The sequence below is a fragment of the Athene cunicularia genome (genome assembly GCF_003259725.1).
Source record: "Athene cunicularia isolate RWA chromosome 4 unlocalized genomic scaffold, athCun1 chr4_part1, whole genome shotgun sequence".
In the NCBI taxonomy this organism is placed as follows: Eukaryota; Metazoa; Chordata; class Aves; order Strigiformes; family Strigidae; genus Athene; species Athene cunicularia.
Window position 1 is genome coordinate 3,842,843 of NW_020799098.1, and position 17,099 is coordinate 3,859,941.

At 37.2% G+C, this 17,099-nt stretch overlaps 1 protein-coding gene across 4 annotated transcripts in view; it reads left to right on the forward strand.

Moving 5' to 3' along the window:
• The window catches only part of CTNNA2 (catenin alpha 2), a 494,091-nt gene that overhangs the window by 438,206 nt on the left and 38,786 nt on the right, over positions 1–17,099 (forward strand). For all 4 annotated transcript variants that reach the window (XM_026846640.1, XM_026846641.1, XM_026846642.1 and 1 more), the window contains 2 exons: positions 5,408–5,559; positions 12,507–12,620. In XM_026846640.1, the coding sequence (XP_026702441.1) occupies positions 5,408–5,559; positions 12,507–12,620 (266 nt within the window). The remainder of the gene's footprint in view (positions 1–5,407; positions 5,560–12,506; positions 12,621–17,099) is intronic.

A 17,099-nucleotide genomic window follows, 5' to 3' on the forward strand; every position in this document is an offset into this window, starting at 1 on the left:
GCATTAAATCATTTAATCTTGCATGTTAATGAAACTTAATATTATAATGCTATGAAGAATAAAGCTCAAATATTTTTAATTCTTTATAACAATAATTTTATTATGCAACCTAACTTTTCGCTATCAGTGATCTTATTGTTCCCGTATCACTAAATAAGAAATTTCAGCTGGTTTTAAGTGCAAACATTGCAGTAAAAATGGATTGCCATAGGAGATAAAGTTAATAGAGAATATATTTTTTGAAAACAGATAATTACTTCTTAATTTTAATATGTAGGAGATATGGGTGGGGTGGGAGAAAAACAAGAAAATCTTTCAATAAAGTATTATCTGTATGGAGCAGAGTAGTTTACCAAATAATAAAGTGCGTATCAAGGCAGGAATCCACCCATGGTGATGTTCTAGTTTTCTGTTATACTGATAATAGGAAAAAAAAAAAAAAATCAATAGTTGAAATAGAAGTAATTTTTAACTTTGTTGTTTCCCAGTTTTTCTCCAGCAGCTGTTCAACCTAGATTTTGTTGGCAGTGATCTTGCTTTCAGTGCCGTTGAAAACTCATCTACAGAAAGGCTTTAAAATCTTTATTTCTTAGAATGACAAAGTCAGTAAATTGGAAGTGTTGCTATTAACTTGGGACCTGATTCTGTCAACGTTTACGCAGGTACCTAATTAATTCATGTAGTTAGACGGAGAAATGTTAATGGATCACATTTTTCAGTCTTAAGTATATGCATAACTGTATTCAAGACTCACTAAGAAACCAGTATTTAATTTTTTCCCAAAAGTATTGATTTGTTCCCGAATCTGAAATTCATAGCCAATCTCTCTGTACATAAAAAATAAAGCATCCTCTGATGAATTTAGAAGTTTCAACTCCAGATACAGATTTTAAGCCTTTGTCTGAATTTTGCTTGTAGCTCTTTCACTGTTGAAATAAGAATATCCTTTGTACAGTAAATGACAGATAAGAAAAACTGGAGGCTTTGTGGGTGCAACTGAGTTAGGTATTTGCCCATACATCACTGTCATGGAGCTCCTCAAGTGTAGCCCAACAACCTTATCTGTTCTTAAATCAGTTTCTAAAAATTTTACTGCATAAAATAACAACAAATGCTTAGAGAAGTTATAAGTAATAGCATCTTATTCATTTAAGATATTTTTCCTTGCTTCTATAACCAAAAATGAACAGTGATGTTAAAAAAAAAAAAAAAAAAAAAAGCAAGCAATTCATAATATCGTTTAATATCTATTTCCATTTTGAAACAGCAGATAATGGTCACGTGTAATAATGTAAATCAAGGACCAAATTATAGCCAGGTCTGCAAGGTCTAAATTGTTGAAAGAAGCTTTCGGATTCAGTTGGCAATCACCGTGGTAATAATACATGTGGTCAAGAATGAGTACCTCACATTCACCAAAACAAATAAAATGTAACTTCCAATCTCCTCCCTATGGCCTGATGCTTACAGATCTGCTCCTGCTCCTTCCTGAATGAACACAATAGTTCTGTTGGCAACACTGTTGGCATCGCTCCAGTGGCACAGTGAGAAAAATTACTTGTGGGTCTTCAATCCGGAACATCATTGGTGTAAGGCTTCACTGCCTGACCTGAAGGACTTTAAATTTTAGGTAGAAAGGGAGAAAATCCCATAGAGAGAGAATATTGAAAAATATGGAAGATCCTGTCATCTTTTGACACAGTATTCGAGGTGCAGCCTCAGTGGTGTCAAGTAGACAGGGACAATCCCTTCCCTAGACCTTCTGGCCTCACTATTTCTGACACAAGCCAGGATGCCATTGGCCTTCTTGGCCACCTGGGCACGCTGCTGGCTCATATTCAGCCGGCTGTCAACCAACACTCCCAGGTTCTTTTCTGCCAGGCAGATTTCCATCCACTCTTCCCCAAGTCTGTAGTATTGCATGGGGTGGTTGTCATCCAAGTGCAGGACCTGGTGCTCATCCGTGATGAATCTCACACAATTGGCCTTCCCCATTGATTCAGCCTCTGTAGAGCTTTCTTACCATCAAGCAGATCAACACTCCCACCCAACCTGCTGTCATCTGCAAACTACCTGAGGGTGCACTCGTTCCCCTTGTCCAGATCATTGATAAAGATGTTAAACAGAACTGGCCCCAGTACTAAGCCCTGGGGAACACCACTTGTGATTGGCCACCAAGGGGATTTAACTCTATCACAACTGTTTGGGTCCGCACATCCAACCAGCTTTTTACCCAGCAAAGACTACGCCCATCCAAGCCATCAGCAGGAGATTAGGAAAGGGCAGGAATCTCCAGGAGAATGCTGTGGGAATCAGTATCAAAGGCTTTACTAAGGTCCAGCTAGACAGCAGCCACAGCCTTTCCCTCATCTGCTAAATGGGTCACCTTGTTCTAGAAGGAGATCAGGTTTGTCAAGCGGGACATTTCGTAAAGCCATGCTGACTGGGCCTGATCACTTTTTTTTTTTTTTTTTTTTTTTTTTTTTCTTGTACACATGCTACAAAAATCTCGGTCAGGCAATTAAAATCTGGGCATACTACTCCAACTAGGGCCTCACTATGCAATTTGGTAGTATCTTCTCTCAAGTCTTTATATATTTAATAATTCTAGATTGATGTTTGCCATTTTTCACAATAGGATCACGTTGTTAGACACATTCTAAGAAGCTAGCCGATATATCTTTCTGGTTTGACAACATAACACAAGTAATTATTCCTTGAGATGCTTTTTCTCATGAGTTCCACATCCACCTTATACTAATTTCATTTACGTTTCCTTTTGCTTCTAAGAATGTCATGTGTGGCCATGTCAAAAATCTCACCAAAGTCAAGCTTTATCAGATCTAGAGCTTCTCTCAACCCACTAGTTAGCTGCCCTGTCAAGGAAAATGTGGTAATAGCTGAATTCAATGAACGTATTTTGACAATTCTATTTCATGTCTGACATCTGCTCATTATTTACAAGATAATGAAACATTAATTGTTTTACATCATGTTTCATTTTCTTTCTGGGTACTGAAATTATGCTGAATATCTTTCCTCTCTACCTTTATATAAATAGAATATGTGCTTTTTCTTTCTCCAAATCGAACTTTCACTGTTAATATATTTCTTGAGCTCTCAGAGATGGTTCAGAAATTGCTTTGATTATTTTCTTAAGAACTGCAGGATAAATTTGACTATGCTCTGTTAACTTGAAGACATATTTAATAGATACATCTCCTTATGTTTAGGTAGACGTTCTCCAAACTGCCCTTTCCTAATTCAGGTCTATTGCACTTAGTTATATTAAATACCTGACCACCTCTGCTGTTCAGGAAATTCTAGACAGAAATTGAAGGACCCTAAAAGGCCTCCTTTTTGTTGTCATTTTTGCATCTCAGGCATTACTTGTTTTATCCCTGTGACCTAAAAAAATTGTTCTTTTTTTTTTTTTTTTTTTTTTTTTAATGCTTTTACGCTTTATGTTTACTTGTTTGCATTGTATTTTTAATGATTGCTTTTTGATTTTCAGGTTAAAGACTTCCTTATGCAGTCATATTAGTCTCCTACTACACTTTCAAGAGTTCCATTAATTAAGATAATTTGATATATGCGTTTATTAATACTCTTCCCAAAACTTCCAGCTCTCTCAAACTCCTTTTCTAATTAAAATGTTTCCCTTCTACCTAACAATGTTTTGTTAATGTTTACTTGAAGTCTATTGTTGCTGTCACTTTTTCCTGTTTTCTCCAATATATCCCAAGCACTTATTATAGTTATTGAACATTATCTTCATGAAAGATACAATTCTATTCTTTCATTTGTGTACGCAAACAACATATATGTGTGTGTGAGAGAGTAGAATAAACACGATTTGAATGGATATATCCTCTTAAAGGGTTCCCCATTAACATCCAGTGAGTGATACTTGAAAGCCAGAAACAGAAAGGTTGAACTTATAGTTGCTGCCACTTGTTCTTCAAAATGTGAACTAGCCTTGAATCATGGGGTTTTTTTTGTGTTTTTCCTTTAAATCAAAAGGTAAGAAAGATACATAAAACATAGTTTTTATTATGAGTAAAGTATATTTAAGGATATGTAGTCAAGAAGAAAAAATGGTGAAAGTTTACTTCCTAGGAAAGATTGTCACTGCTCTTGGTGAAAATGACACTGGAAATTCCCCTTTGTATTCATCAGTTGATATCAGACTACCAAAAAGTGTATTAAAAATAGAGTCTAGGGAAAAGTTGATAAAGAAATGTAATATTAAAACAAGAAAGTCACTGAGTTAGGGATCATCTTTTCCTGTTCTTCCAATTATTGTGCCAAAAGACAATGTTACGTGTTTTGGACACCTAGATTGTAGAAGGCAGCAAATAGTAAAAATAATGTGAATATAATGAAAATATGGCTGTCTATAAATCTTAAATTTGACCCAAGTTCTGGTTATAAGAATTAATCCCATTGGATTTTTTATCCAGTTTTTTAATGAAGGATTGATTCTAAGTGTACTGTAGGACATCAGAGCCCAGTCCTCCAATATTAACGTTAAAATATTGAAGAATAAGAGTAACTAAGTACAGGAGCGTAGCTTCATTATAATTAGTGGGACCTGATGTTTATGTTCCAGTTTGTAGGATTTGGGTTTAAGTTGTTAGAGGACCGATTTGGGGAACGTTTATCTTTCTGCATACATGATATGCAGAAAGGGATTATACCTTCAAAGTAATCCTGTATAAAATTTGAAGAAAAGCCTCTTGATACTGCAAGGAATGCCTTTAAACTATTTACATAAGTAGTAAATAATTGCCTTAAGATATGTATTTAAAAGGCTCATACCACAGTTTATAATAGCGTTAGCTAATATCTGTGGCTATTCTTTGTGTTATATATGTGATAATAGTGAAGAAACAGAAGGTTCATTTATGTACCTTCACAAAAGTAATTTACCAGATTTTACATTTTGTCCTGTGTACTATTATTATTATTCAATATGAGCTAGACTGCATTTAGTTACCTAAATTAGTAGGCATAATGGCTAAATTTTGCTTTGATCATTTGGTATAATGTGTACTGTGCTCATTACAAGTTGTAAAGGTTTTTAATGTACTTTACTGATAGCTCAGATATCTTGCAGTCTTTTAAAAGTTAGTAAATCACACTTTTTAAAGGAAGTTTTATATTCTTTGTTGTGCTGTTGGGGGAGAGAACATGAAGATCGCTAAGTTCATGCTGTCAGAAAATGTGCCAGAGCTCTGCATGTGTAGACTCAGTACAAACCCACACCATGAGCTTTCCTGGGTCTTGAAATTATAACACCGCTATGTACCATGTCTACTGGAAAGTATTTATGCCCAAGGGCAGGTGAAAAATGTTCACGAAATAAGGTGTCTAATCTTATTGCCTTTCATTTTGTTTAATCTAGTTATGCCGCGTTTTGCTGAACAAGTTGAGGTTGCCATTGAAGCTTTGAGTGCGAATGTCCCACAGCCATTTGAAGAGAATGAGTTCATAGATGCCTCCCGCTTGGTTTATGATGGAGTTCGTGACATCAGGAAAGCTGTTCTGATGATAAGGGTATGTAAGGCACCTGGGAAATAAAAGTTGGGATTTACAGGAAAGTAGCACATTGGATGAGAGAAACATAAAAGCTTCTTGGAATCAACTCTATTTCAAAATAAGCCAGAAAAGCTTGACTTTGAAACAAGTATGAAACAAAAGTATGTGCAGCAAAAGAAAATTTTGTAAATAAAGGGATGAGGGTATTTTAGGAGATGAACCACAATTAATCTGTAGGAGAAGATTTGATACCAACTGCCAATAGGTGCAAACTTCATCACTGTTTCCATAGTACGATCATTAATTTGCTAAGATCTTCAAAGTTTGTTTAGATTGTTGTGTTTTGGGCTTTTTTTTTGTTTTTTTTTTCCTAATGTATGTGTGCTGCCTAGGATATGAGGTAAATCTGGTTAAAATCTGAACGAATAAATAAAGTATCTTGCTGCTCCAGTAAGCCTCTGCAGGGATGGTTTTGAATGTTTACTGAGGTAAAGAATGTGTCATTTCAGCGTTGAATAACCAGTTGATTGATTTGCTTAGGCATCTTAAAAAAAAAAAAAACAAAAAAACCCAACCAAATAAATAAGTAATATATATATATATATATATATGAACAATATAATTATTGTAAGAGTAGATATGTCTTGCTTTTCAGTGTAGTCCACAGTCAACTTAAAAAAAAACAAAACAAAACAAAACACACCAAAAAAAAACCCCAAAAAAACAAAACACCAAAAAACCACCCCAAATAACAAACCAAGCCTGGTTTGGACATCTCTTCAGCAATTGAAACTTTTATTTGAAACCTAAATTACATTAAATCCACCCCAGTGAAAGCCACGTGCAAATAAAGCTGAGGTGACAATCACAGGGAAAACTTATGAAATAAATAATAATGCTAAAACAACTCATGCCTTGGACCGAACAGGTAGTGTACACTTGTGGTTATGAGTATGTTATGGCTCTGGTGTAAGACTTCAGGCAGTTGGAGCACTCCAAAATAGCTTCATTTGAGTCACCTGTCACTGTGGGTTAACATTTACAGAAAAAGCTTTTGACAGGCTTAATTTTATAACTGCAAAACATAAATTCCATTCCTGTACCCAGTGCTAACCTCAGGTAGCCTGAATTATAGTCATGACTGATGACAGGGGCAAACCCATCCTGTTTCCTGGGTCTGCATCACTGGGGTGTTTGCAACTCCTCTGGGCTGGGATGAAAATGAAAGATCTGCCTAGTCAAGGATCTCCATTTTTTCCTTTGATTATTCACCTCCTTAGGCTGTAACGGCAGTCCCCAAATTTCTCTTAGGACAAGAACCACTTCTAAGCACATTTTAATCTTTTATAATTTCTCATGAGTCATTTTAAATTGCTCCATGAGACACAATCATCAGGTGGGATCTGCTATAGACCCACGCTTTCCCATCCTCTACACAGAGCTCTGGCTTCCAGCACACCCCTGTACATCCCAGTTGAACCACAGAGGCTGCCATGAGACTGTCCATGCTAGGCGAGATGTTTCTGCTTAAGCGCAAAATACCATTTACAATTCGGGAGTCACATTCACTGATTTCATTGCTGTTTTACTGTTAACTACTGGCTTGGAAAGCTGATCAGCATGCAGGCTTTGCAGTCTCCTTAGAAACATTCCAGGATACTTTTGCAATTGTATTACTACTACTTTCCGCTCCTTGTATGATATGATTTAATGAATTCTGCTTACCCAGATTAGGAAGGGATATTTTTGAATTCAGACAATTAACTTATTTATGGAGCTAAATGTAGTATTCCTTACCCAGGCAGAGAACTAAAGCACATAAATGGACTCATTATCCTTGCAAGTTAACTGGGAAAATCCACATATATAAATTTATGTCGACCGGAGTTTGCTGAATCAGAACCTTATTTTCTGTAGAAAACAAAATTAGTTTCAGTTTGAGACACTTTTTAGCATTCCCATCCAAACATCTCACATTTAAATGGAATGCATAATTAAAAGGTGAGGCATTAAGCTATAAAAGATGGTGTTTAGAATATTTTTGTCTATTAATCTATCAAATCTCATGCACCCCTTTAATGCAGGCTGTAAAGCTTCTTGCAGAATTATTAAAAAAAAAAAAAATCATTGCAAACTTTTTAGATGATCTGACATAATTTTCAGGCAGTAATTGTTCATGTGCATGCCATGAACGACTGAATTTGTCTCAGATGATTCTCTCATTCTATAGAGGAAATAAAACCAGTTCTTAAATTAATTTTTGTTGGTATTATTACTTCTAGTAAGCTGAAGGGAAGGGGGATAATCTCTATTCTTCTCTTTTCCCCCCCAAAAAAGGAGATTTTATTATCCCCTATTGGAGGAGAAAGAAGACTCATTTTTGCATTGAGGACGATTATTGTGATCTACAAAGAAGAAAAGACCTCTTTCACAACTTAAGTAGTATAAATAAATTTAGGAGTATAATTATAGAACCTAAAAATAAGATCGAAAATAATAACTGAGTTCCAACATCTTTTTTATTACTGCGTAGGGATCAAATTACGCTTTGTGTTTTTTTTTTCATAGCTACTTAAGAAATTCCCTCAGTTATTAGACAGAAACCCTCTCTACAGTGAGAAAGAATCACAATGGCACTTCTTCTCATTTTTATCTACCTCTAAGGCCAATCTTCTCTTTTCACACATGGCCTTTGCTGTTGGCAACCTTGCCGTTAGCTGCATCTACGTTAGCTTTAGTGTTACATCTTTTGGGATCAGGAGTGCACTTTTGGAGTCAGTCTCCAGTTCTTCCCTCTTGTTGTGTTTTAGTTCAAATTCCAGAGTAGTCCTAGAGCATATAAACTTGATTGTTTCAGGTGATCCTGGAAGATGTGCTCTAGGAGCATCTCAAACGCACTTCTATTCTATCCTAGCAGTAAGGGACTTTCAGTCCATGGGAGAAGGCTACAGAGAGTCTGAATAAAAATGAAATGAAGGTAGTGCATGTGTGGGGTCCTGAACCCCAGCTGTTTGGATGTATGGATGCTCTTCTACTCTTCCACACTTGGCAGTGTAGGCTTAGCCGTGATCACCTATGGGGTGGCCACTGTGGTGAAATCCAAAGCGCTGACACGTTTCAGATCCTCTGGGAAACTAAACTTGGCACAGAATCCCATCAGCTTTTTAAACAGACTATCTCTGAAAGGTGTTATGGGGTCCATTGTCTACATTGACTACCTATTTCTTCTCAAGTTGGGTTTAAAGTGTTAGATTTTACTGTAAGTCTTTAAACAGCTGAAGACTTGCCATGAGAGAGGTTCTCTGACTTTGCCACTCAGATGCTGCTTGCAGCACCTCAGTCACTCAGTCTGCAACTGCCTTTGTACTAAAACAAATGTACAGAATACCATGGAATTGAATAGAAAAGCATATTACAAAGGCTTTTTTTTTTTTTTTTTCCTCCTTAGCTATTAGCATTAGGGATATTTTCATGATAAAAAATGGGGGACTATCTTTTCAGTCTTTCCTGTCACTACAAGGCTAGCTTGACTTGGTGCTCGCAGTGCTTAAATTCTTATAATTGCATCTTGCAATTTTTAAGCGCATACAGCACTATAGCATAGTGAGTCTTCTGTCTTCATCAAGTATATTTGAGTTGGTGAAATATTAAACAAATAGCATTTATAAATCTCTATGCCAGTGTATGTTGATACATGCATAATTCACATTTTTATACTGCAGTTACAAAAGATAAAATTATATTGATGGAAGATATTTTGTTTACAGCAAGATCTTCAGTCTATCAGTCAGATATTTAAGAAAAAAAATTTTCCAGTGACTGAGAGCTGAAAGTCATCAAATTCATATTGGAAGTAAAGCATTTATCTTAAAAGAGAAAGTATATATTTACTGGGTGATTTATCTGGGATTGTGAAAGATTCTTCACTGAGAGACTTCATCTGAAGTAGATGAACGAATTGAAGAATATGCTCTGTGTGTAGTGGAGATACTGTATTTGAAAAAAAAATTAGTCCTGGGAAGTCTTACAGCCTGTGCTACAGAAGAGACAGGCTACGAATTATGAAAATTGTCAAATTTTCCACTGAAATAAATGAGTCCATAAAATCTATTCATTTTAAAAATTACTCTAGCACCTTCTGTCACTGGTGGTTGTCAAAGTTCTGTTTGGGAGCTGTCTCCAGTCTCAGATCCATGATTCCTACATTCTGTGACCACAAGTTCAGGTGTCTGCAAGACGGATTCAATCTTCTGTCTTCCAAAGCAGATAAATTAAGTTCCAGACTTTGTTGTCTTGGAAACTAGGTTTTAAACACTGAGGTCCTGTTAGTTGTGCAGAAAAATTAGAGTTGTTACGGTATGTTTAGAAGGCCCTGCTAAGAGTGAAAATCAAGGTACTTCAATATATTATTTCTCTTTTATAAATTTGTATCTAAACAAATAGGAGACCCTCTTATACATGAGCTACATCTCCAAGATAAAACAAAGCGACGGAGCAAGAGTGAAAAGCATGGGACATGTTTAAAATATCAGCATACAAATAACAGTTAATTACTGTTCTTAATAAAAAATATATTTATTTTTGGAAAATGAGGATGTTAAATTCACCATACTTGGAATACTTTGAGAGAGAATCTGAAAGTTAGTTTTGAATTAAATCTCAATACAGTGGGGAAATACTGAGAATTCTTTTGTGCTTGTAGTATATTATTAACAGTTACATTAACTTGTCCTTTGGGTTTGCACTATATTTTCTCCAAGTTCAACATCTACACCCATTAAGTTTCAATCTTTTTAAGACCACAAATTTTAAGATTATGAATCTCAGGCAGTAACAGCAGTACGTTTTTCTTCTGAATGTTTCTTTAAGAATACATCCCTGAAATGTAGAACTTTCAGAATACTTTAGTTTTTTAAAGAGACATTCTCATGTCCTTGCTGGTTACAGTGTTGAGGTGTAATATTTTTAATACTATTCCCTTCCTTTACTGCAACTCTATGAAAGCCTGGGAAAAGCACATTATCTTTTATAGTCTTAGTTAGAAAAGTGGAGACAAAAGAGACTAAGACGACTATACTTGTGGAGAGGGGTGCTACTGGTTTTACAATGACTGGTGCAACTGGCTAGTTGAATGGCCTTGGAGGACGGGAGAGAGAGCCAGCTGGTTTGTGAAGAAGGGATTGAAACTCTGCACATTGCATTCTTCACAGTAATGCCTAGGCAGGTGAAAAGCTGAGCCCTGTGATAGGAAATACCCTCTTCTGCTCATGGAGTTGTATGATTCTCTTAGTAGCTGATTTGTTTATGGCAGATTTTAAAGTCACACCCTGCCCTCAGGCAGCTGAGCAGAGAGAATAAAGTGATTGAAGGCCATTAGAAGGCAAGACTATTGGACATTATAATGATGGGTATCAATCTTTTTTTTTTTTTTCTCCTGTGGCAGTAAAGAAAAGATAATTTTTTTTCACCACAACTTCATCTCCTGCCTATCCTGTTGTATGCACTATTTGTACATGCCTCTCTTCAGAGATGCAGCCAGAGTTTCATTACCATACTGTCATACTTGTTATTTCTTCCTCCAGTGCTCAGCATCAAAACACATATTTAATTCATACTCTAAGCCAAATGAAGATGGCTGTGTTTTACTCTCCCCATCATGTGCACTTCACCATGTAGCTAGCAAAGCAGCTGATTTTCCGTTACAAACAGTGATGTGCACTTCATGTTGGAAACCAGGCTGTAATATAAATATCACCAAAAGACTTCTCTACATTATGTTAGAGGGTTTGGACCAGTTCCTAGTGACTGAGCATCTTCAAGACAGAGCTGTAATGACAACTGGCAATGATTAGCACCTCTGCTAGCAAACTTCACATTGCCTCCAAGCATGAAATGCCAGCATGGATGATTTCTTCTGTAATGGTTGGCCTTCTAGGTTAACACTGATGCATACAGGTATCCAGTAAGGTGAGGATTTCTCTGCACAGTTACTGTTATATTCTTTTTCTATTACCACTATCATGCCTTGTACCTACAGAAGTTACTCGTGAACAGATTGTTGTACTAGATGCCATTCAAGCACAAAATGGAATATGATCTTCCTTCTAAAGACTATTTTTGATTTGCACCATCTATATTAAATATAGTATTAAATAGTGATGTAAATTAGGCTGTCTCTCTGTGTATATTTTGCTCCTAATTTTTTGCTAGAAGTTGAAAAAAACAAAACAGATCCATCAGTTACTTTTTTTCTTCCTCCCTCCAACATTTTATACAACCTGAAGCCAGCATATACATAACTACATTTAATCAATCTGCCCAGAGACCCTCACACCATTTGTAGCACCAGCAAGGGGGATAACATGGTTTCATTTTATGGGATGAGGCAAATTCTGATGATCTGTATCTGAAAAGAATCATGTGAACTAACAAGATAAAGCAGATTATAAACTTTACATTACTGGTTTCAAAACCAGTTGACATCCTTATTTGCTTTGATAACTTTTTATTCCAGGATGTTAGTTACTTTTTCCAAAGTATATACTTTCTCTTTTGAAGATTACATGGAGATTCCAGTAATATAATAGTATTAGTGTCCACTTATACATGAAATAACATTGTTTTGAATTACTGCATTCCGGTGTTAGTGTTTCCAAAGGATACTTGTTCCTGGAACTGTATTCATCATGTTAACAGAGTTAAGAAAAGTTGCAGTAAGGTAATAATGAATGTCATTTGTAAAGAAAACTAGAGTTGAAACAACTTAATTTTTAAGACAATTCAATTTCAGTTCTTGACTGCTTGGGCAGACAAGTTAATTTAAAAGGAAAGAGAAACAGCATTTCCTGGGCAGGTAGTCGATGAAATAAGAGCTTACTGTACATAGGACTTGGTCTGTATCCTTTATAAGCTTGTCATCTCCTCTCTTTTGCTTTTTCTCTCTGTCTCTCTCTGTCTCTCTCTAGACCCCTGAAGAGCTAGAGGATGATTCAGACTTTGAGCAGGAAGATTATGACGTTCGCAGCCGAACAAGTGTTCAGACTGAAGATGACCAACTTATTGCTGGCCAGAGTGCAAGGGTGAGTATAAAACCCACGTACTATGTTAAGTGTCTCTATAGCTACTGACAAAAAGAAATACAGTGATTTCAAATCTTCAGTGTCACTTAAGAATGGGTGGGAGTAAGGTGACCTAATTGTTTCAAGATTTTTTTCATATCTCACCTATTTGAAAAGCACTGGCTTTATTGAATGATCTTCCCTAGGCTTATGTGATGCCTGTACGAGCTGTTTGCTCCAGCTAGTGCTGCAGGAGAAGGACTTGCAGGTTTGAGTGTGCTGTCACCGTGGGAGTAGTCAGCAAATTATAAAAAAAGAAAAAAAAAAAAAATCCCGTCAGGGCACCATGTGCTGTATCCAGAGAAATCTTACATTAGTCATGTTACCCAGTGTGCAAACCTGTCAAGAAGATCTGTCTAAGCTACTGAGTAGTCCCTGTAATTTAATTGTAATTGAAGACACTTGTTACTGAGTCAATGTAATTTTACCAGGGTAATTACATCATGATAAACTCGAGTCATTGTGATTTGTGACCTGAGCTTGTGCATGGGGAATGCAAATTAAGCTGATGAGTGCTTCAGGGGTCGCAGGTGCTGGAAAAGTGAAATTTGTTAACATTCAGGATTATGCCACCCTCTGATGAATGTTTACATTTTACTAAATAGGTTATTCAGCTCAGATTATTTAAAAATATATATATATCAGAATATAATTTTGTGGGCAAATGACTTCCTGAGGATGTTTTCAGATGATAGAAAGATGAATTGTGCAGTTGACACACCTGAGGGATGGGATGGGCCATCCAGAGGGACCTGGGAGAAGCTCAAGACATGGGCCCATGTGAACCTCATGAGGTTCAACAAGACAAAGTGCAAGGTCCTGCACATGGGTCGGGGGAACCCCCAGTATCAATACAGGCTGGGGGATGAAGGGGTTGAGAGCAGCCCTGAAGAGAAGAACTTGGGGGTAATGGTGGGTGAAAAGCTGGACATGACCCAGCAATGTGTGCTCACAGCCCAGAAAGCCAACCGTGTGCTGGGCTGCACCCCGAGCGGTGTGGGTAGCAGGGCGAGGGGGGGGATTCTCCCCCTCTGCTCTCCTCTGGGAGACCCCCCTGCAGGGCTGGGTCCGGCTCTGAGAGCACCAACATAAGGAGGAGATAGACCTGTTGGAGAAGGTCCAGAGGAGCCCATGAAGATGCTCGGGGGGCTGGAGCACCCCCCTGTGAGGACAGGCTGAGAGAGTTGGTGGTGTTTCATCCTGGAGAAGAGAATGTTCCAGAGAGACCTCGTTGTGGCCTTTCAATACTTAAAGGGGGCTTATGAGAAAGATGGGGACAAACTTTTTAGAAGGGCCTGCTGCTACAGGACAAGGGGTAATGGTTTTAAACTAAAAGAGGATAGATTCAGGCTAGATATATTTTTTATTATGAAGGTGGTGAAACACTGAAACAGGCTACAGAGAGCGATGGTAGATGCCGCCTCCCTGAAAACCTTCAAGTTAAGGTTGAATGGGGCTTTGAGCAACCAGATTTACTTGATGTCCCCGCTCATAGCAGGGGGGTTGAACGAGATGACATTTAAAAGTTCCCTCCAATCCAAACTGTTCTATGATTCTGTAATTCTATGAAAATATATTTAACTGGGAAGAGATTTTAATAAAAAGTCTTAAAATTTTCCAGCAGAGAACCAGTGGGGAACTGGGAATTGCCTGAATGATTTTCATGGCTGCGGTTTCTTCTGCTAAGTGCTAAAATTGTAGTAATGGATTAAATGAGAAACATTCTCCACACACACTCAAACCCTGTAGCAAATGCTGTTAAATGGAATGGTGACTTCTTACCTTGAAATCTGGAAGAGGATTTGTGGGGCTGAGAATCGGAAGACCAAAAGACGATGATGCTTTGACAGATCAATTCAGAGGACCAGGAAGGAGGAGATTTCAGCTGCTGTAGGAAGGCCCAGGGCTTGAAACAAACATCTTACACCCTGAAAAGGAATTGTTAGAGTAATGAGAACCTAAATGAAGCTTACTTAGAGGTAATGCAAGAAAAAGATAGAGTGGAATGGGCAGAAGTTTCTTTTTTTCTTAAATTAATTTCCTTGAATGTTGAATACAGATGGTAAATAAACCCTACCATGTATCAGAAAACCTGGGTTTCTATCACCACATCCCAAAGAGAAAAAAATTTTGTCCTTACCTATCAAGGATATATCACATATCTCATTATCACCTAAGTGGAGTGCAGATGGATTGTATGTTCCATCCCAGAGAGCTGGGTGACCAGGAACCACACAGTCAGGGAAATTGCAGAATGATACCTGGACACCTTACCCCTGAGAGTGATGACAGAACTATGTTCTGGATGCAGTTGACTGTCTTTGGGGCAGTTTTATATTTTAAAGGTCATAAAGTCCTGTTTAATATATTCAAAGAATTGACTACTAAAATAAGTCTGAGGTACAAATCTACTGAGATACAACACAGTTATTTCACAGTTTTGGGTGGTTTTGTTATTACATCTAGGATTGGTTAGCATATCATCACTTCTTAATCTGAAAACAAAGTAAAGACTGCAGTAATATTTTTACTAAGAATCTAGTTCACCTAGGGACTTAGGAGTCTTAAATTCTATTACATTTATTGTGGTTATTATCACTGCTGCACTTAAAACCTTCTACTTTGATCAGCTACACACTGTATAAACATAATATATTATAAAGACAGTCCCATTCCTGAATAAAGTAAAATGCAATATGTCACGGGAAGCAACAAATGGCAAAAACCAAAAATGAAAACATGCTAAGCAGAAGCTGCCTGGTCCACAGTCTTGCATGACTCATTGAAGTGAGCCTGCTAAGCAGAATAGTATCTTACTTGAACATTTTCTGTAGAAAAGCCGAATTTTTATTTGTGGAATGAATGGATTTGTTTAGTAAGCTTACTCCATAAAGCTATTAGTATTTCAGTAGCAAGAATTGTGTTGGCCTTCAATAGAAATAAAAAAATATATGAGCTGCATTTGCTGTAGGATATAGCTTCTTTGAAAACACATCATCAGCTGGAACAGAAACGTTAAAACACTGTATATCCATTTAAAGGGTGTGCAGGTGAAGCTGTCCACAGAGAGAAACCACATGCAAAACACACAGATTGCCTTTCCAAATGTTACTACTCCTATCACATTCTCTTAATTTCAGTTAATTCATCTATTCTAGTGTTTTATGTGTATTTTATATATTTATTTAATAGCTTGACTTACACTGCATTTTTCCGTGGAAAGACTAATATGCTAACATTTGAAAGTGCTGAGTTGCATTGATAAGGCCTAATTAAAACTCATGTGTTGAATTTTAATTTGATTAACTTGCAAATTTCTCATTTTCTGATCTACTGTTTATAATCTTTTTTAATTTCAGTTTTGGAAAAGGTCAATTATAAATTTTTAAAAGCCAAGAGCATTTTAAGAATATGTAGAGAAAGACTTCAACTGATTGAAAGTGACATAAACAAGAAAAAATGTAATGACACTTAAATATGTGTCACACCCCATTACATGCATAATGCGGTCTTCAGAACCCCTAAAGCCAAATAGTAGTTCAATTTGGAACTCATTATTGGAAGTGTCCATTTGATCTTCAAAAGTATTATAATTCTGTAGGGCTCTTTTTTTTCTGTCTTTTTATGGGGGGAGAAATTTCCACTTTGTTGATAATGTCGAGGCAGATTAGTATCGACCTGTTTAGGGCCTTTTTGCATATCTTCCAAGAGACAATTAGACCACTAAATATTACTGAAAGGTACATTCATTACAATTCACTTCAAATGTATTATCTTGCATGTCATAGCTTATTTTAGTGTCGGCTTAAGCAGAAAATGTCTATTTCTGACAGCGAATGAGACTGAGGGATATACTGGCAATTTAGTCTGCCTTTTCCCATAGATTTGATTCATTTTGTTTTTCCTGAAAGTGAATATTTAACAGGAATTTTCTTAAATCGTCCCAGTGAATAAGCAAAACATTTGACACTGTCCCCCATGATATCCTTGTCTCCAAATTGGAGAGACATGAATTTGATGGATGAACCACTTGGTGGATCAGGAATTGGCTGGATGGTCGCACGCAAAGAGTTGTCATCAACAACTCGATGTCCAAGTGGAGAGCAGTGACGAGTGGTGTGTTCAGGGGTCGGTGTTGGGACTGGTGCTGTTTAACATGTTTGTTGGAGAAATAAACAGTGGGATCGAGGCACCCTCAGCAAGTTTGCTGATGACACCGAGCTGTGTGGTGTGGTCGACATGCTGGAGGGAAGGGATGGGCCATCCAGAGGGACCTGGACAGGCTGGAGAGGTGGGACCGTGCAAACCTCATGGAGTTCAACAAGGCCAAGTGCAAGGTCCTGCACATGCATCGGGGCAATCCCAAGCACAAATACAGGCTGGGGAATGAATGCATTGAGAGCAGCCCCAAGGAGAAGGACATGGGGGTATTAGTGGATG